The following is a 19,721-nucleotide window of genomic DNA, read 5'->3' on the forward strand; positions in this document are numbered from 1 at the left end:
CACAACCAGAGAACCAGTATGAGTCACTTTATTAACACCAACTGTGCCCCCAACGTCCCTTTCAATTCTCGGACCTGGAAAAAAGGTCTTCCACAAACCTGTAACTGCCTTTGGCTCAAAATACTCCAGTCCAAACGTTGTAAGCAGAAAACTTCCAACTATAAATCCAACAAGGCAAGATAAGGTAATTAATCCCATAGGGCAAGCAAGATAAGGAGTTCCAAAAGTGAAGTAGCTACACAATTTAGACCCTTAATTTTGATCATTAAAACATCTTACTAGACTACAGCATAACCTTTTGCCCTTCTCTTTGGCAAATGCATACATGTTAAATAACATATAAAACATATTCTTTGAGATACCTACTTGTATGTGTCCCCTTGTTGGCATTTTGAATACAATCCAGATTTGGCAGTTTCTCATTTGACAAAAAGGCTTGTGCAATAGCAGTATAAAAGCTTCGTGCCACACCGCTGCCTTCTCCTGGTTCATCCTTAAATGTAACCTTTACCCTATGGACAGCCATTGGAGTGGTAGCACATCTTCGACCAAAGTGATTGTTGAGCTGCCTCATTGTTTGTTGAATCAGAAGGTCTCTATCCCGATCAACCTAGCAGACATATCAGAATAAGAGTTTAAACCTCTGAAGAAAAAGGAAGAACAAACACTAGTGTTATATGACTACACACTCTCTCAAAGTCTGCCCAATAACATCTCTTAGGAGCAGCATTTCACCAATTATTCAGAAAGTTGTTATGACTGTAGTAAGAATGATCAGCTGTCCATGAGCTGTTTCAGTAAAAGAATCAGAGGAATATGAGTTAGAAGATCACTACGGTGATATCAGATTCAAATGATATTAAAACTACCATTAGTACTGTTTCAGTATTTTTCTTTAACATAAAAAGTCATGTAGTGTAATAATATATATCATGTCAGGAAATTATATTTTAAAATATTAGAAATCAGTGCTATTAAGGATGAACAACAAATTTCCTTAGCTTAGGATCTCCCGAGATACCATTTAGCAAATTCAATGAAGGAAATATAAAAAAACCTCCATTTTGAAATACCCCAAATCCATCTAACTTTTTCTCAACTGAGACTGTCACATATTGATTCAATTATTCTGAGTTACTATGTACATGTAGTTTGAACTTTTTGGTTTGCTTGATCCTTCCAAAATCTATAACTGAGAATCAAATCCAACACACTTTCCTCCTATTTTTCCCACAACAACAATCCTTTGAGGTGAATTGGGCTGAGAGAGAGTGACTAATCCAAGGCCATCCATCAGGCTTTCACGGCTAAGGGAAGGAATAGAGTTCGTACTCTCCCACTTTCCAGCCTGCTGCCTTAACTGGCTCTCTATTCTCAGCAGATCTGAAATCTGGAAGTAGCACAAAAGTGGCTCAGCTACTATAGAGAATACTATACATGAACCACGTTACATCAATTTTATCTAAACTATTCTGGTTTCCAATTGGATACGGGTCCATTACAAGGTATTAGCAATGATATTTAAAGCTCTAAATAAGTTGGGGTTTTGATATTCAAGACAGCAATTCTCTCTATATATACCATATTTTTCAGAGTATAAGACACACCGGAGTATAAGACGCATCTAGGTTTTGAAGAAGCAATTTTTTTAAAAAAAAAGTTTTTGCACTCTTTGCAGACCTCCCCAAAACGGCCCGTTTTTTGCAAAAACAGGCCCGTTTTCCCCCCAAAAAAGAACATGAATAGCCTTTAGGAGATTTGTAGAGTGTTCCTGGGGGGTGCCCCCCCAAAACAAGCAAAAATGGGTCGTTTTTGGTCAAAAAAAAGAGTATGCATAGCCTTTAGGCGGCTTATAGGTTTAGGAGCGTTGCAGAGTGCTCCTGGGGGCTGGAGGAGGGGCAAAATTGAGCCAAAAACGGCCCATTTTTCGCTCATTTCTGCCTTCCCCAGCCCCCAGGAGCACTCTGCAAGGCTCCTAAAGTCTATGCACTGCCATTTTGGTGAAGGGGGCATGGTTTCAGGAGGCAAAAATGCTGTATTCATTGTATAAGACGCAGCCAGATTTTCAGCCTTTTTTTTTTAAGGGAAAAAGGTGCGTCTTATATTCCGAAAAATATGATACATGACTCAATAGCTCGCCAAATAAGCTCTTCTTTGCTTCTCATTATTGAGAGCAATATGTATTATATGGAAATGGGAGAAATGGACTTCTTGACTGTAGCATTCTTGTTCAAGAAGGTTCAGCCAAGTCCTAATATTGGCTGTTATATACCACCTGGCAACTTAGCTAATCTTTGGGTTTTCTGATAGTAACTAAATGGTCTTTTGATATTGTAAACTGGTACTTCTTGATGAACTGAAAAATATGGCTTGAGAGGTTTATGCTGATTTGTTTTATTCATTGTCCACCTTCCTCAGAGTTTCTAATTTAATTAGCATCCTAACCAATTTTTAGTACTGTGAAAAATACACACACACAACCCTACAAAACCAGATTTCGTGTAGTTGATCGTAGCATTACGATCAACCGTCTATCATCTCACTGACTTAAACTGGCTTTCAGCTATGTTCTGGATGACTAGATAACTGTTTTACTGTCCTTTAATATAGAACATCATTTTAGTGTATCAAGTTTTTATTTAAAAAAATTAATAATTTTACAACTTTTATTGGTATTTTTTTTCTGACATACAGAACTTTTGTATACATGTGTAGTTTGTGATATAAATCCCCCCAAATTCTTTTTCTAACACATCTTTTCTTTCGCTAAATTGTTTTAATGCTATGTATGTGCATACGCAGATTACTTACTTCAAAAAACCAAAAAAAAAAAAAAACCACAGAAGTTTGTGACTCCATTCAATACCACTTTCCACAATATGGCGGAATCCATTATGGCAGGTGTTGCTAATTAACTCACGCAGAAATCTGGCAGATTTCTTGGACCTTCCTAGCGCCTGCCTATTCTGAAATCTATTCTATCACTTTCTCTGAAACAATTTTGGATGTTAGATCAATTTTATACCCTAAATGCTGAAATGAAAAACAGGATATTCCACTACATGCCATCTTTTAAATCAAACTAAAATAAGAAAGATCAATTTCATTACCTCTAATGTTAAATCCCTAGACTGCTGATTTCTCAGCTTTTCCATTTCTCTGCGGAATTTTGATTCTTTCACTTCAAAACCACCTAATTCAGTCAAGATCTACAAAGATAATGTATGCATTAATAGGAGAAAAATCCCACAATACCACCAAGCGGCCCTTTGATTGACAAAACAAAAACCTACCGATCCAGGTTCTGCTCCTACATCTTCCATGAATACTCTTCCAAATAACTCTAGAGAAAGACGCCAACGTCCAAGCAGCATATCATGAGAAATTACCATTCCCATGAAGCTACATTGTGGCCTGTGAAACAAATATACAAACAACTAATCAAGAAGGCAGTCACTTTTATATATCTTGCTTTTCTATCTAGCAAGATTAAGGAAACATTCATCCTACAAGTGAGATCAAGGAGTGTTTTAACGCAGGCAAGAAAATGAATAATATTTAAAATAAAATTACTATTCCTGCCACCCAATTCAATGGCAAGCTAAGCCACAATTCAAAATTGCTTGCCTTATCAAATCTGAACTGTGGAGAGTCTCTTGTTGAAAATTCAATAAGTTCTTTTAACTTTTGCTTCCAAAGCCCATTCTAAAAATTGTGTCCTTAGCATTATTATTTTAAAAAAGCAAGAAAACCAATTAATCATGTAGACAGGAAGGAGAACAAACTGGGCAGGGAGCTGTTTTATATTGATGATTATCTGTTGGCACCTAATAATAAAGCATGTTTCTTCTCCTCCTCAGACATAATCTTTCCCTTTCTTTTCATACTCCCCACAGATTCACAAGATTCATCCGGTGATTTTCAGAATCTCAGGATTCCTCTATCCACATACCTGCTTTTTCTCTGCCCTAAGTCTTGAATTATCTGATACTGGGATAAGTCTATTTTGCTTTTAGAAATGCCTCACTTCAGCTTACCTATTTCAATTCCTCCCAAGCCCAAACTGTGTGTTGCTGCAGGAAGATGCAGACCTTTTCTCTACACTGGAAAGATAGTAGGATCTATAACGCCTTAACAGGCAGAGAGAGAAGTCTCTATTATCATCCTGAAACTACCCACTAGGCTGCATAGGGACACCCAGGAGGAGTAGATACCACTTGTTCTTTCTCTCTCTTTTTGCCATCTAACTCAGACTTCAACTCCCAGAATTCCCCCAGCCAGACAACTTCCGTAACCCCACTGAAAGTTACATCTTTACTTCTTCTTTAAACAATGCTACCTGAAGGATGTTAGAGGAGGTCCTTCACTTTCAGTTAGCCCAATCTCTGCCAGTAAACTGCTTTTCAGTTGTGCTGCAAGATCGTGTGCTGATGGCCCCGGCTTTGAACCTTCTGATTCTTCTGATGGCACATTTTGTTCTTCTTCTTTCTTCTGTCTATACTGCATGCTCATCACATTTTTTAAATTGGCTGCATAGGACATCTTGGTTGGAAGAACCTAATTGAAAAGGATATTAAAATGCTTTTGAAATAATGTCATACACTTTCAAGACATATTCCTCAATATGGTTCTGAAAAATCCAACTTAAGTGTGCTGAGTTTCCAAAGAAATCTGTGGGATCAGAAATTTCAGTTGCCTAAAGTCCTCATGGGGCCAACAATTTTATCATTAAGTGACATAATCATTAAATAAAGTGTCAGGTGACCGTGCCCAGTTTGGTTAAGTCACTTCAGCACTACTGGCAGTGTTTGTTAAGTGCAATGTTCTGCAATAACTTTGGATTTACTAATGGTTGCTAGCAAGAAGCCTGCTTGTAAAGATCACAAATGGCAACTGTGTGACTTCAGGACACCTCAATGTAAATATATGTCAGAAATTGCTTATTTACTAATTTAAAGTTATTAGAATCCTTTGGATAAGCAGGGAATAGTTCTTTGATCCAGATTAAAAATTATATATTATTATTTCTGACAAATCTTAACAGACTTTTTATGACACCAGGACTCAAATGTTGATGCTTTTGGTTTTTTTTTTAATAGATAAAAGAGTTGGAACATGGTATGACAAAGGTTGCAATTATAATCTTAAATAAAATTATTTTAAAAAAAGAATCAAAACCAACAAGGTAAAAACGTGGCAGCACCTTCTTAAGAGTAGCAATTATAAAGAAGAAAGAAAACTGTCTTCTAATTTTCTAAGCCAAGGCAGGGGTCTCACAAGGGCAGGAAGTTCACTGAAAGTGGAGGAGGATAACATCCACATGCTACACTGATTTTTTCGACAGAATAGCAATGGCAAGAAGAAACAGAAGAAAGGGGAAAAGGCTGTACGAATTATTTAATACTCATAACAAATTCATACCTCAAGACAGTTTCTATCCATGGTCACTTCTAATAAACACTTCCCACTATTGGCAGACGATGAATAGAGACCTTGACTTGGCCGACCAAACAAATCTTCTTTTCTAGCATTTGGCTGAAAAACAATTTGTCCATGAATAACAATATTAGTACGAACACTGAGATAAATATAACACCCTGATCATTTAACCAGAAGGTGGTGTAGTGGTACTGATATATCTATCTTATTTCTATTAAAATTTTCTCCTATGCTATTTGTTCTGTGTCACTCCACGATTGAGTCATACATCAGAATCAACATTAAGGATAAATTCAAGCAGATTTACAGTTTAAAGCCAACTTCACAAGCCCTAGTTAATGATAGATGACATTAATTAGCCACAAATGAAATATACAATTGTAATCTGGATTCACCTATATCTGCATGCCTCCGAGAAAGTAGGGCAATAAATTAGATGGAAGATGGAACACCCAACTCAATAAAATTCATTCTGGAAGATACTCCACATTGGTTTGGCCAATCCAGTATCATTTGAATTGCAATGGGATTCTCTTATGACATTCCTCACCACCACTCTCCCTCAATCATACCACCACAGCTTAATTATCTTCAAATAGAACCAGTAACAAGATTGCTGAGTCCCCCTAGGTCTTAACCAATCTGGATTAAACAGGATGCGTTAGCTCTGAACTGCGGGCACACACTGCACGTAAACATTTTGTGTTGAATTTATCCTCAGGCAAGACACAGATCACAAAGCCCAGAAACAAGGAAAAAGGATCAATCTTCTCCATTCAGGTCCTATTGCCTAACTGCCTGGAAGATACTGTAAGCTGCTAACATTTCTTTTAAAGACATTTGCCTTTGTGCAGATGGATTAATAAGTATGGTCTGCAAAAAGAAAGCAGATAGAATGTTGGAGATAGCATCAAAAATGCTATAACTAGCATGCATACAAAAGTGATGTAAATGTAAAAAAAAACAACCCACTAATATATGTTGGTTTGTCTGACCTGCTGCTGAGGTATCTTGTGTATGCTTGATTTCTACTGCTGTTAAGAATATCAGAATGGTGTTCCACATTTCAACAAAAGTACTAGTGAAATGACAGATCTCTACTTGGAGGGGGGTGGGTCATTTTACGTCATCCAATATGTTCCTGAGCTCTCAACCTGAAAAGGCCAGAACAGCAGTATACACACCAAATAAATGTTCTTGTTGAAGGCTACCTGTAACAGATGAGGCTGGTCTGCCAGAGGGATGGCCTCCGCTAGAGGAACTTCAAAAGGATTAGGTGGAATACAGCCCAAGAATGTCATAGAATCTGATCGCCGGAAGAATGGATGATTTTGGCCTGTTTCAGCTGGAAGGGAGTCCTCATCCTTATCATTAAGTGTAGTACCTGGCAAGCAGAAATGTGAAGGAGGGAAACAACTCAATTTTGGAGCACTTGGAAATAGATAATTTTGTAATCATCAGTCACTGATACTACATGACTATTTTGATACAAAGTTCTCTTTCTTCTTGCATTTCTTTACCACTTCCATGCAAAAAAGTTCTGTTAGGCATAAATTTCTTCAAGATAATTTCCTTCCCTTTTTCAAACACGAAGGGTGGTTTGAACAGACAGCAGCATCACCTACAGGCACAGCTATCAAGACCTTATTTCTTTTCTTACTGAACACGTATCTCTCAAGTGACAAATTGATATTATTATTTCTAGCATATTACTTCTAACTGATACTCAACTGAACTCTTCAAATTCTAAAAGGTGAGAGGCTCAATTAAGAATATGGATGCTGATCCCATAGGAAAACCTTGGAATACAGAAAAAACTATGAACATTGGAGTCTAGGAAATTGAATTTCCAAAGTTCTGGCTTAATCCCCCAGAAATTCCAATTTCCTGTATTTTAAGTGAACACTCTGCATGAACAAACAGAACTTAAGCCTAAAGTTATTCCCACCATGTTCTGCAAAATTAATTTTGTTTTTGAAAGAGAGATTAGTCAAGGAGCATATTAAGATGCTCATCCATGCATATTAATATTATTCTTTCCAAAAGGAAAAAAATCCAAACCAGTAAATGAGGATGTAGGAGACAACAATCTTCCATTACTACTTGAAAGCCAGATACCTGGAAATTACCTTTGGTTGCTGAATGATAATGTGTCAATCTGTATTTGCGCAAAACATCCCATATAGAAATACTTCATATATTTTTTCTACTAAAAAGTGTTTTTTTTTCCTTTAGTGAAACAACAAAATTTGCTTCACTACGTTAATATGTCTCAACACTTATGCAAAAATGACAATACATTATGAGATGACTGTTTTGGTTTTTGAAATGTAATTCTACTATGCTAAATGGAATAATTAAAGTATTTTCAAAAACAATTTATTTCTAATTTATTTATTTATTTTATTTGCTTCTAAAAAAATAATGCATTAATTTTAATAATAAGATTCTTCAGCCTCAAAACAAATCCTTAAGGCATGTGAGGCATAATTAAGCCTCCATTCATTTTCTCTTCTCCCCAAGCCATATTAATACTAACTTTGATTCGTATCATCATCATTTTCATGTTCGGAATCTTCATTGTCCAGGCCAAGTTCCAAAAGCTCTCGAGTCCTAAAAAAAAAAGATTCCATTTTAGCTAGCCAAGAGTAAAATTAAGCAAGCTCTACCAGATCTCTCTCTTGTAGCAACTTAGAACAATAAAACCAAAAATCAGTATTCAAAGCAGATTGGCCATAGTTATTAGAAAGTGGATTACAACTGTAACCTAAGAATTCCAGGAAATGTTCTACTTTCAAATGAAAAACCTATGTATAAGCAATTTAAAGGTGGTACAATTATGATAGTTTCTCAAAAATCTTTCAATATAATGGGAAAGATTCTTGCCTTATTTGTGAATTAACTGCACCTGTTAATCTTATAAAATTATAATTATGTACATCTGCCACAAATGCATAATATATCCTAAAATATATATTTAATCTCAAGGAAAGATAGAGGAAGAAATACAACTTGCTGCTCAGCTAGCTAGTTGTCTATTATTGATCTGGTTTCTACCTCTTCCGTTCCAGCTGAGGTGTATCCAAAGTGGTTTGTTGGTTCATTGCTTTAATCCAATAAATGAGAGCTTGAAAGACATAGGCTACATGTTTCAGTGAGCAGACATCTAAGACTGGAAGAACATCAGAATGCTCATCATTGTGGGAACGCATCAAGGAGAGGGCGTAATTCAAGAAATCTCCCCTTGCAGACATCATCCCCTGTCGAGCACTGAGCAATGTTGCACGCCTGCAATTATAAGAAGTATTACAATTCTACAGTTCTACAATTGCTGGTTTTTTAAAAAAAAAATCATGGTTAAATCCAAAATATTATCACTTAATTTACACAAATATGACCACACTATAAATAAAAGTTATACGTCCGAATATAAATTGCTGCTCTGAATTTTTTGGCACAAGCATATTACTTAGAAATTTTTTTAAAAAAAACATACAATTGTTAACATACCGTCTACCCTCCAAAGTCCTTAGGCTAGCTTCTTCACGTGCTGTCATTCTCTCTCTCCGGGTTGAGTTCTGTGATGCATGAAGAGGATGGTTTGGATGGCCGGGATCTCCAGCAGAGGAAAGTGCAGATCCGTAACGCAGCTGAGCTTCAGTGGAATCCATAATGCTCACCATCCAATTCCAAGTGGGAATCAGTTTGTCTTCAACGTAATTCTAAAAACATTATTATTGCCCATTTGTTACATACAAATAATACAGGTAGATAATTTTCCTAATAGTATTTATTTTTACGTTTCTGAATCGCTTCTCAAATTTTCCTTTTATTAACTTCCTGATTTACAAGCAGACATTTATCATGTTTTTGGCCAACCAAGAAACCAGAGATTGGAAAGAAGTATAAGGAATCTCTAACTGTAGTTTAAATCTGGACCAGAAAACCAGTCTGAAATCCATGCCAGGTTTTCAGTTCCCCTCTTGCACCCCAGGCACACACAAGTGTAAGCCTCCTGCTAGGATTTTACTTTTGAAATGCATCAGTGAGTGCAAAGTAGCAAAAGAACAACAATGGCTGGAAATGTTTATCCAGTGGTCTTTGTTATTCAATCATTCTGACTGAAAGATCTTAAGGCTTAAGCTTCCAGAAGTTTTCAAAATAGGTTTGCAAAACTGGCTGGAGAATTGGGGAAGACTGAAATAAACTAAGTAAATTGCAGGCACTAGAGAGCAGAGCCTAGTGCAAGGAATGTCCCTTGTTAATAATGAGTAGCATCTTTAGCAGACTGCCTAATTGTCTCGCTATCAGCATGTGTATTTTCCTTTACACAAATGCAGACCATGGAGTCCTGTAATCATCAGCCTGCCTTTGATTTCCTTCCTTCTGTGCCATTCTGCAGAGCTGAAAAGTAGGAGAGAGAGAGGGAGGGAAGGAGGGAGGGAGAACTTCTAGTTATTTGAATGGGCCAAATGAATAGGCATGTGGGAAGGCTTAGGTTCATGCATTGTGTGCATGCTTGTATTTGGGCGTATCCATTGCTGGTATGTACAGATCCAACCTATTTTGGCAGAGCTTGAGAGCATCTGGAAGAACTATAGGAATTTCTCTGCTATGATGCAAGGAGAAAATTCTGCCCAGCATTCAAAACAAGGCAAGATGCATATAGAGCAAATTTTTAAAAAAGTAATAATAGGCAAGTAAATAGATTCTGGCTAAATGAGTAACTATTTATTGAGAGAAAAGGAGTTATGAGTTGGAATGAGAAAAGGACAGATTTTTATGTTCCTTTAAGTGCGTGTGTGCGCGCGCGCGCACATGTGTGTGTATAGCAAGAAAGCACACTGCATTGTACCTGTAAATTCACAGCATCTTGGTATGTCAGCTTCACTGCAGCTGGGATCTGGGAGTATACCAAATGATTGTATTTGGGAATTAGTCCCATAAGATCTGATATTTGTCGTATCACAATACTGTACGCCCTTGCCAAACTGCTTGCAGATGTTAGGTAGCTGCTAGCATTGCTCGCCTCAAGAGCCGCGGCTGCGGCTGCTGCACTGGTACTGATGGTTCCGCTCCGACGCAGGTTGGATGGATCAATATAAATTAAGCCTGCTGAACTAGCTAAAGGGAGGGAAAACAAAGAGCATTGTGGGAGGAAGGAATAGACAAAAGCAAAACCCAAGTATTTATACCAAAGCAGAACCTCCATCTTATCCTGCTTGTAAGTGGCTCTTAAACAACAGAAGCACCACATGACAGGTAAAAAGACAATTCTGCAGGATCACACCATGTAAAAAATTGCATCTACATTAATAACAATAACACAAATTAGTGAATCAGGAAATGTCAGACTAGGAATTTAAAAAAACAACCACTTCTGAAATACCTGCTGGAGTAGAGGTACTAGATGGTGCGGTGCTAGTGGTCCTCTGATTCTGGGTGTTGCGTACGGCCCACTGCATGGAGCGGGGGGCCTGGGCGGCACCATTGGCATGAGAGCTGCTGGTTGTTCGCTCCAGTGGCTCATCCAGCATAAAGGTTTCTTGCTCTATATCATCGCTCTGACTGCTGCTGCTGTCTGAATCACTAGTATCATTTGATTGAGAGTCATCCTCAGAAAAAAAAGCTGGCACGCTACTAGCGCCTATGAAAAAAGCATATACTCAAAAGTTGATCGTTTCACATTTTTATGAAGGAGCAAATCTTCTAAGGGCAATTTAATGGCTCTTTAAAGCAAATGCAAGCAATTCAATTGAACAATTGAACCTCAATCTCACTAGCCTTGGTATTTTCAGTGATATGAGATGGCCGGAGTTATAGTCCAACATCAGGAGAATGCACACTGCCCAACCTGATTTCAACTGACCTAGCCTCATTTGCTTCAATTAGACCGGCCTTGTTTGGAAAACTGGAAATCCCTGTTTCCAGCATGTATAATAATAGTCTTTATTTTAAAAATTGTAACAAATAGACACAACTCTGTTTTTGCATACCGTACCATGTACATCACTCACAAGATTTATTTTTGCATTTATATTCCATTTTCTAGCATAAGGAATATACTAGAGGCATCACAGTATCTTTACACCCAAGATAATATGCAGACAAAATATCTCTCCACTTTTCAAAACATATAACCTTTTTAAAGCAACTCTTATTCAGAGTCTTCAGGGCATCTTTTTATCCTAGATAATATGCAGACAAAACATCATTCCACTTTTCAAAGCAATCTAATTTAAAGCAACTCTCTTATTTGGAGTCTTTGGGGCATATATTTACCCTTGATCATATGCAGACAAAATATCTCTCCACTTTTCAAACAATCAAACTTAAAGCAACTCTTATCTCATTTTTTTCCAATGTGCTGTATTGGGGCATCCCAGGAAAATGAAGCTGACCCAAAGCACATTACCTGCTTCTGATCCTGCCGTGGCTGCGGTGACAACACTTCTGCGCCCACTAGCATTATCCTGGTTGCTATGATTACTCTCGCTGTCACTCTCCGTTTCTGCTGCTGCCAGTAAATCCAACTCCATATCGCTTCCTAATGGTAAGTATAATGAAATGTAGACAACAATTACAAAATGATTACAAGATAATTCAGATTCTTTAAAAAAAAACTAGTTTAAATCACACCCACTATTTACCATCATATTGTAAATTTGCATATTTCTTCCACCATGTTCCTGCTTGTAACAGAAAGTAGTTCTCTTAACCCTAGCTGAACAGGCTGGGGATGTGCTATTTAGTAAATATGATCCAGTGGTGGGTTTCAAATTTTTTTAGAACCTATTCTGTGAGAACCTTGGGAGATCGGAGAAGGCAGGACAGCGAAGAATCCAGTAGAAAGCTATCACACGCTGGGGAAAGAACCTTGGGAGATCGGAGGAGGCAAGACTGAGGGGAATCCAGTAGAAAGCTATCGCACGCTGGGGAAAGAACCTTGGGAGATCGGAGGAGGCAAGACTGAGGGGAATCCAGTAGAAAGCTATCACACGTTGGGAAAAGAACCTTGGAAGATCGGAGGAGGCAAGACTGAGGGGAATCCAGTAGAAAGCTATCACACGTTGGGGAAAGTACTTTGGGAGATCGGAGGACAGAGGGGAATCCAGGAGAAAACTCCTGAGCTTGCCGCTGCTGTCTGGGTGGATTGTTCCGCTGGACCTCTCCATGCTTCTCAGTTCACCACCTCCACTCCCAGGTATTGGAGTTGATACTGAATTGGGCTAGGATAGTGCGGACAGGCGAGTGGGCGGGGGGGGAGCGAGCGAGCGAGCGACAGGGCCAGGGCAGGCTTCTGGAAGTTACTTCCGGTCCACCAGTCGAACCTCCTCTCACCGGATCGGTAACTTTCACCATCCGGTTCTCCCGAGCCGGTGCAAATCGGCAGAAAGCCACCACTGATATGATCCTTTTCAATGCTTTTGATAGATATACAAGTTACATTATTATTTGTACCACTTTTGTGGCAAAGTAAAATGAATTGTGGACTTTGTGTTAGAATAAAAGATATACACTCTGCCATATTTTATTGAAGAGCTGAAATCAATATGAAAGGTCAGTTCTTATTAACTTATAATAGTACTAAAGCAAGGATAATTTATGCTGCACTTTAACAGACTTGCTAGAAAGTAAACCTCAATGAAAATGTTATGGCATTCTTTGAGCAACCATGAACAAGGCCATAGCTATGCCTAGTCTCAACCAAAGGCAGAGATAAAGCATACCATCTTCATCGTGTTCATCATGCTGGCCTTCTGCTTCTGCATTTTCCTCACCATGTTCTTCTTGTTCATCATGGTGATCTTCTTCTCCTGCAACTCCTTCAACTACTTCAACCTGGCATGAAAGGGCATTATATCAAGTCACACATATAATGACCTACAACTTATTGTACATACCGTTTCCCTGAAAATAAGACCTCCCTGGTTAATAAGCCCAATCAGGCTTTTGAGCGCATGTGCTGAAATAAGCCCTCCCCCGAAAATAAGCCCTCCCTGAAACTATTGCAGCACAGCAGCAGCCATGTGGTGACCACACTCGCCGCCTCATGCACCTCAAAAAATAAGACTTCCCCGAAAATAAAGTCAAGTGCTTATTTCAGGGGTCAAAAGAAAATAGGATCCTGTCTTATTTTCGGGGAAACACGGTATAAATATGACCTTTATGGATATTTTATGCATGTGCTTTTTATTATGTTCAAGAACTGCCACACAGAATCCCCCAAAGCAAAGAGAAATGAAAAACACACAATAGGTTATACTGCTCTTTTCAGAGTCCAGGATACTTAGAAGTCAACAGGGCAGTGTTTCTAGTATTTTATATTGCTGTCTACAAAGTTAGATAATTGTTCATGAAGTTTTAACTTTACAGGCAAAAGTGCACATACTTACAAAATTCACATTATTCTAAACCAGTATTTATTTTGAAGTACATACAACATTGTGTATTGAAAACAATTACAATAATGACCTCTTCCACATCTGCTGACACAATATCATCTTGTTCTTCATCTCTGCCACGAACTGGCTGAGACTGACTGATCCGCCTTTGCTGTGGATTCCTAATGATATACGAGGATTGTGACTGACTGGAACTGAAAAGAGAAGGGAGAAGAAAGCCTTTTAAAAAAAATACAAACATAAAGCAATACTCATAAAAATACTTTTGTTATCAAAAAATAGCTCAATGGAGAGAATGTTTTCTATGACTGTTTTTGTTACCTAACTGATTTTATACGCCTGTCCAAACTCTGGGGAGTTAACAAACTGGAAAACGCATTTTAGAAAATTAAAATCAACCAAGCACTGTTGGGAGTCACTTAGCAAACTTCTGATCAAAAACAAGATGGGCTTGCTCCCCAACTTCACTCTATGCCCAGGGGAAGCACCAGGTCTTGAGTGCCTTAGTAAAGGCCAGAGAGTTTGGAGGCTAGAAAGTCAGAGTCATCCAAATCAAAGAGGGGTATAATCATTTAATCTCCAAAGAATATGCTTCAGATTACAAAAATTCACGGTTTCTCAAACTAGATTGGGAACCGTGAGCAACTTTGATGGTGACAGAGCTGCAAATCATTTTTGATAATCTGACAGGTTCCAGTTATACAATACAATAGTAGAGTTGGAAGGGACCTTGGAGGTCTTCTAGTCCAACCCTCTGCCTAGGCAGGAAACCCTATACCGTTTCAGACAAATAGCTATCCAACATCTTCTTAAAGACTTCCAGTGTTGGGGCATTCACAACTTCTGGAGGCAAGCTGTTCCACTGATTAATTGTTCTCACTGTCAGGAAATTTCTCCTCAATTCTAAGTTGCTTCTCTCCTTGATTAGTTTCCACCCATTGCTTCTTGTTCTACCCTCAGGTGCTTTGGAGAATAGTTTGACTCCCTCTTCTTTGTGGCAACCTCTGAGATATTGGAATAATGCTATCATGTCTCCCCTAGTCCTTCTTTCTCTTAAGCTAAATGTTCAATCTGATTACGCCACCCTGTTTCCCAAAATTAGTGCCTGCTGAATCCTCCCTCCAGTGCTCTCATTGTGAACCAACAATAAGAGAACCAGAGCTGGAGGACCATCTCCCAGTCTTGGGATGGAAGTTGCGCATCCTAGCTTATGTTAAACATGTCACCCAAACTGCATGTTTCTGTTTGGTCCTCCTTTCCAAATAAGAACAAGGAAGCAGAAACAAAAGAATGCTGCTCTTTGGTTTTCTCTCCTTTGCACACTTGGAGTGTGGGAAAACAAAGCCATGTTCTTCTTTCTCAAAAGACAATAAAAAAGAACACATAGAGAAGAAAACTTGTGGCACTTTTCCAAGCACTGGGTCTCTGGATGAGTATCTTGATTAAATGAACCCCAAAGTAGCTAGGAAGAGTGTCAAGGGTCAATTAGGTTGGCAGGATGTCCTACCAAGTTCTGAAAAGCCTTTTAGGATCCAGTTTTGGAGCTAAGGAAGCAGCACAAGCAGAACGCAAAAACCACAGCCTGGGTTTCTTTTCTGCAGCAGTCATTAAGCAAACCAATGGTTCACTATGCGTTCACTACATGACTGCAGGAGGCTGCGAATAAATGTGTGCCAGCTGCCGAGTGCCCCACATGCATTCATGTGACCGGGGGGAGCATTGGACTTAAGCACCCCAGGGAAGCCCATCGTAATTTCAAGCAGTCACTAAGTGACAGGTCAAAAGTTGAGGATTATTTGTGGGATCCTCAACTATATCTAAAATATATAAAGAAATATATAGAGAAAGAATCATTTTGGATTCTTTTTATTTATATCACACTGGTGAACCAACTCTTTTCCTGTTTGCTCGTATGTGTTTATGCATGGGGGTGGGGTGGGGGTTTGCCATTTGTTACTTTAAAGTAAACTCACCTGCACCAAAGACAACCTGACAAAGAGCATATGGTATTGCATTTAGAAGAATGTAATCATAATAAGCTACGTGCTGGACATTACCTGCTGGACTGGTCAGAAGATGGCCGTGGAGGAAGAGGTTCTACTGAGAACAGCTCTTCACTGCCTTGCATGGCATCTATACTTGTGCTTGCCAATGTAAAAGGTGCTGTAGGACGTGCAATACCCATCCTAACTGGGATAATGAGGGACTCTGCTACATTGCATAATTCCTCTACAGCATAAGGTAATAAAGCTTGGAATACACGCTTACATTTTCCAATCGGCTGCGGAATAAAGTTGCTGGAAAAGAGTTGGGAAAGGGAAAAATGAAGGAATCTATTAATTCCAAAGGGACCAAAATATAAAAGACATATAACTCAGGACTATTCTTATTTAATGCCTTTGCTACCCATGTAATTATAGCAATTTCTCCTTACATTCAGTCCATGGTCAAACTGTAACTCCTCCCACAATGCTGCAAAAAAAAAATCCTTTCTTAGAAAAAAATGTGTCAAAGCCCTGATCAGGTCTCAGAACTACTGAACTGTTCTCACATTATCCAGAATTAATTACTATCAAGCCTTCTGTTTCCCAAATTAGTTACTTCTCTCCTTCTAATTAAATAAACCTCCTTTCTTAAAATTCTGGCTTCCTGCTTTGTCCAGTGTGATTCCCCATCCCTATTTAAATCCCTTTATGACTTTGTTCCATCTCCTTTTCTGCACTGCTGTATCTTGAAAGATCACTCAATTATGTCTTTTACGCCTCCAAAGCAACGATTCTTCCTCACAACAACCCTCAATTACTCCCTTGCTGCACCCAATATGCCAGCATGATTATCTTGCTGTCATCTTTCAAACTCTTGCAAAATCCACTTCTGACATATTTTGCAAAATTATTGTTGTTATTTTGTTCGTAGATAAATCTAGGAATATAGAACTAAACTAATTCCTTAATTTTTTACCCAATTACCCTTGTCTGCTTTTCTTCAATAGTAAACTTGTTCCCAGGAATCCAACTATGTAAACGCCATGCAGAATGAAAAGCAGCAAAAACAGCAAAATATTTAAATAAAATATGTCTTCCTGTCTTAATTCAACCCTGTGGAGGCGTTTGTTCAGTTCTTGTTAAGAAGATGCATAGTTTCTCCAATGCACCTACCCACAGATCTGACAGGTGTAAAAGCACCACTAGATTGTTTAAACAATAAACAAACAAATAAATAAAAGTAGAAACCATGTGGCAACATACGTCATTAGACATGATGCCAAATTATTTCTGCCAATAAACACTTCAATACACGGTCTTTAAAATAGTAATGATCAGAGGCATAATATGCTACATTTCCATCTAATTTATACAACCAAAACAGCTGCCAATCAGATAGCTTAAAGCTAATGGAAATGATTATTATATTTTCTTAATTGCTCTTATTTTGACAAACGCTAGTGACTCACAAGTTTTCCATATGAAAGGCACATTTATTTATAAAGCGCAGGTGGCCGTTCTCTGTTTTTCTTTTATACTGAACTGAAGCTTGAGGTTCATATTTTAAAAAAAACTACATGTATGTATACATAATTTAAAAATACAGTGGCAGTTTTCACCCCAATGTTAATTTAAGTAAAGATTTTTTAAAAAAACAACTTACTTTTTCTTTTTTGAGGAAGCCATTTCCACACTAAGAATTACAAAAACTCTAGCTACAGAACGCAGAAACCGCATTGTAACAGAAATTGCTTCTTCTCTGCGACCTGGAGTGTACTTGTTTTGCAATTCTTTGACAAGTGTCCCCAGCAAAGTATCTAAAAGCTAAAGAAAACAACTGTCACATCACAGCTTAGATTTGCAAATTATTATATGAGCTTTTAATTGAAAAAGAAAACTGGCACCATGTATGCCAAAAACGAAAAAAGAAAAAGAAACACACGCCTTACCAAAATATCTGCTGTACATTTCACAATGAGACAATGTGTAAAACAATCCAGCCGAATAGTACCACTCTGCTGATTAAGGTAAACTTGTTCTTCGGGCAAAAGGTGACCAATCCTACTGCTTGCACTAAGACTTGGAAAAAAGCAAAAAAAGAGAGAAAAAGAGAATAAAATGTAGTTGCACGTCTACAACACAAAGCAAAATTTCAAAGTAACCGAAACATGCTGTCTATACACACGGGTCTTTGTTCTCTTGTGAGCCAAACATGATCATAGACTTCAAGGCATTCCAGTCTTGTAAAACACGTTCCAAGGCAAGCTGAGCAAATCGTGGCGGTTCTAAATCATGATCAGGCATATCTGAATCTAAGATACAAATAAAAGAAGACTTCAATCGTTTTTTCCACAATGGAATATTCTTTTCCATAATTAGATATGGCTATGCCAACAGGTTTTGGGATATTAGGGAAATGGAAACTTATTGAGATGGCCACATTGTTAAATATTGCTACTTTTATTATAGTTTTTTTAACTCTTTGTTTTTATTGTAAGCCATTCAGAGTCACATTTGTGAGATAGTCAGCTAGATAAATGGGAGTCCTTCCAGTTTGGTAACCTTGCAAATATGAATTGAACTGCTCAGAAAATCAAGAAAGTTACATAGTTAAATCTGCTGCTACGTTTTGTCACAAACTTCCCTTCCATTTTTATCTACTGTTTGGTTGGAAGAGAGTCTGGAGAAGCCACTATAATATAATTGGAGAAACAATACCAAATATAATCCACTATTTTCTATAAGAGGGTGGCAAAAACATTAAATTAGTAGAAATAATACTTATTTTGATGGCTCTCTGCCTCAAAGCAGAAAGAGCTTTCCAAATAAGTGACCGGCATTCTGTTATGTTTGTGACTTAGAGACATCTACAAATAGGATACATATTTTCTTATTCATGTAGAATTTCTTTTGCATTTTGAGGCTTGGTGAATTACATAACAAAATGGATGCCTTAAGTATTGCAGATGGTGAAGGCTTTCCATTTCACATCTTAAAATGCCTTTGACCTCTCCAAATTAGAGGATGATTTTATCACTTTAGAGTGGACCCTCAAAAAATGAGGTTCATTTGTATACCTCTAAACTGGAAAGATGATGGGAAAAGTAAATATTAAGATCAGAAAGTCAGAAGACAACTGTGGAAATATAACATAAAAATAGCTGCTAATTTCATCTTAAATCAGGTAGGAAAATAATAAATATAAATAATAAATAAATATTTATTTCTTAGCCGCACCCTCTCCCGAAGGACTCGGGGCGGCGTACAATGAAACATATGAAATAAATATGGACAAAACAAACATATAACAGAGACATATACCGAGATATACACACATAATGGAAAGAGAAGCCTGGGATAGCTAATATATTAGTATTTATATTATATATTATTCCTCCTTTTATGTGTGCTGGGAGATCTTAATAGGTACGACTGTAGCAGAAAGTTTTGTAAGTCATTGAATGGCCTACCTTCAGGGTTTGCAGTTTTACGATTACGATCTTCTCTAATTCTTGGCGGACGGTATTGGCAGTGCTCTACAGTTTGCCGCGCAACTGTCTGTACTAAGAACAGTAGAAGATGTTCCCCCCTAGAACACAGAGGGAAGTGTTTTTTTAAAAAAAAGACGGCTCTGAATTTCCCAGACCACATTCTCCCATTTGGAATAAACAGGCACTTGCCTACTATTTGGCATGGTGACAAGATTTGTAGTAGTAAGCAGCCGGAAAAGCAGATCAAGACGGGCAGACTTTTGTCCTGCAATTAATGTTTTGCACTTGCACTTCTCCCAACAATCACAGTATGCTGTAGGTGATGTGCGTTTAAGCCTGAAAGAGAGGAAATTTTAATTATGTTACGATAGAATCATGTTATGATAGAATCAAGATCACGT

General features: G+C 38.0%; 1 protein-coding gene across 7 annotated transcripts in view; it reads right to left on the minus strand.

Annotated features, from left to right (window-relative positions):
- Nucleotides 1-19,721, minus strand: part of UBR5 (ubiquitin protein ligase E3 component n-recognin 5) — a 91,244-nt gene that overhangs the window by 11,498 nt on the left and 60,025 nt on the right. For 4 of the 7 annotated variants that reach the window (XM_081950163.1, XM_081950160.1, XM_081950161.1 and 1 more), the window contains exons 29-49: nucleotides 19,510-19,656; nucleotides 19,300-19,418; nucleotides 18,015-18,141; nucleotides 17,779-17,908; nucleotides 17,493-17,653; nucleotides 15,902-16,141; nucleotides 13,915-14,038; nucleotides 13,170-13,281; nucleotides 11,855-11,986; nucleotides 10,829-11,086; nucleotides 10,295-10,563; nucleotides 8,950-9,161; nucleotides 8,497-8,727; nucleotides 7,979-8,052; nucleotides 6,651-6,823; nucleotides 5,422-5,535; nucleotides 4,340-4,557; nucleotides 3,294-3,414; nucleotides 3,111-3,209; nucleotides 367-610; nucleotides 99-158 (exon numbers count right to left, since the gene is read on the minus strand). In XM_081950163.1, coding sequence (XP_081806289.1) covers nucleotides 99-158; nucleotides 367-610; nucleotides 3,111-3,209; nucleotides 3,294-3,414; nucleotides 4,340-4,557; nucleotides 5,422-5,535; nucleotides 6,651-6,823; nucleotides 7,979-8,052; nucleotides 8,497-8,727; nucleotides 8,950-9,161; nucleotides 10,295-10,563; nucleotides 10,829-11,086; nucleotides 11,855-11,986; nucleotides 13,170-13,281; nucleotides 13,915-14,038; nucleotides 15,902-16,141; nucleotides 17,493-17,653; nucleotides 17,779-17,908; nucleotides 18,015-18,141; nucleotides 19,300-19,418; nucleotides 19,510-19,656 — 3,365 coding nt within the window. The remainder of the gene's footprint in view (nucleotides 1-98; nucleotides 159-366; nucleotides 611-3,110; nucleotides 3,210-3,293; nucleotides 3,415-4,339; nucleotides 4,558-5,421; nucleotides 5,536-6,650; nucleotides 6,824-7,978; nucleotides 8,053-8,496; nucleotides 8,728-8,949; nucleotides 9,162-10,294; nucleotides 10,564-10,828; nucleotides 11,087-11,854; nucleotides 11,987-13,169; nucleotides 13,282-13,914; nucleotides 14,039-15,901; nucleotides 16,142-17,492; nucleotides 17,654-17,778; nucleotides 17,909-18,014; nucleotides 18,142-19,299; nucleotides 19,419-19,509; nucleotides 19,657-19,721) is intronic. The other 3 variants (XM_081950165.1, XM_081950164.1, XM_081950162.1) reach the window with 2 other exon arrangements.

Source organism: Natrix helvetica (assembly GCF_964273705.1).
Source record: "Natrix helvetica genome assembly, chromosome: 4".
NCBI lineage: Eukaryota > Metazoa > Chordata > Lepidosauria > Squamata > Natricidae > Natrix > Natrix helvetica.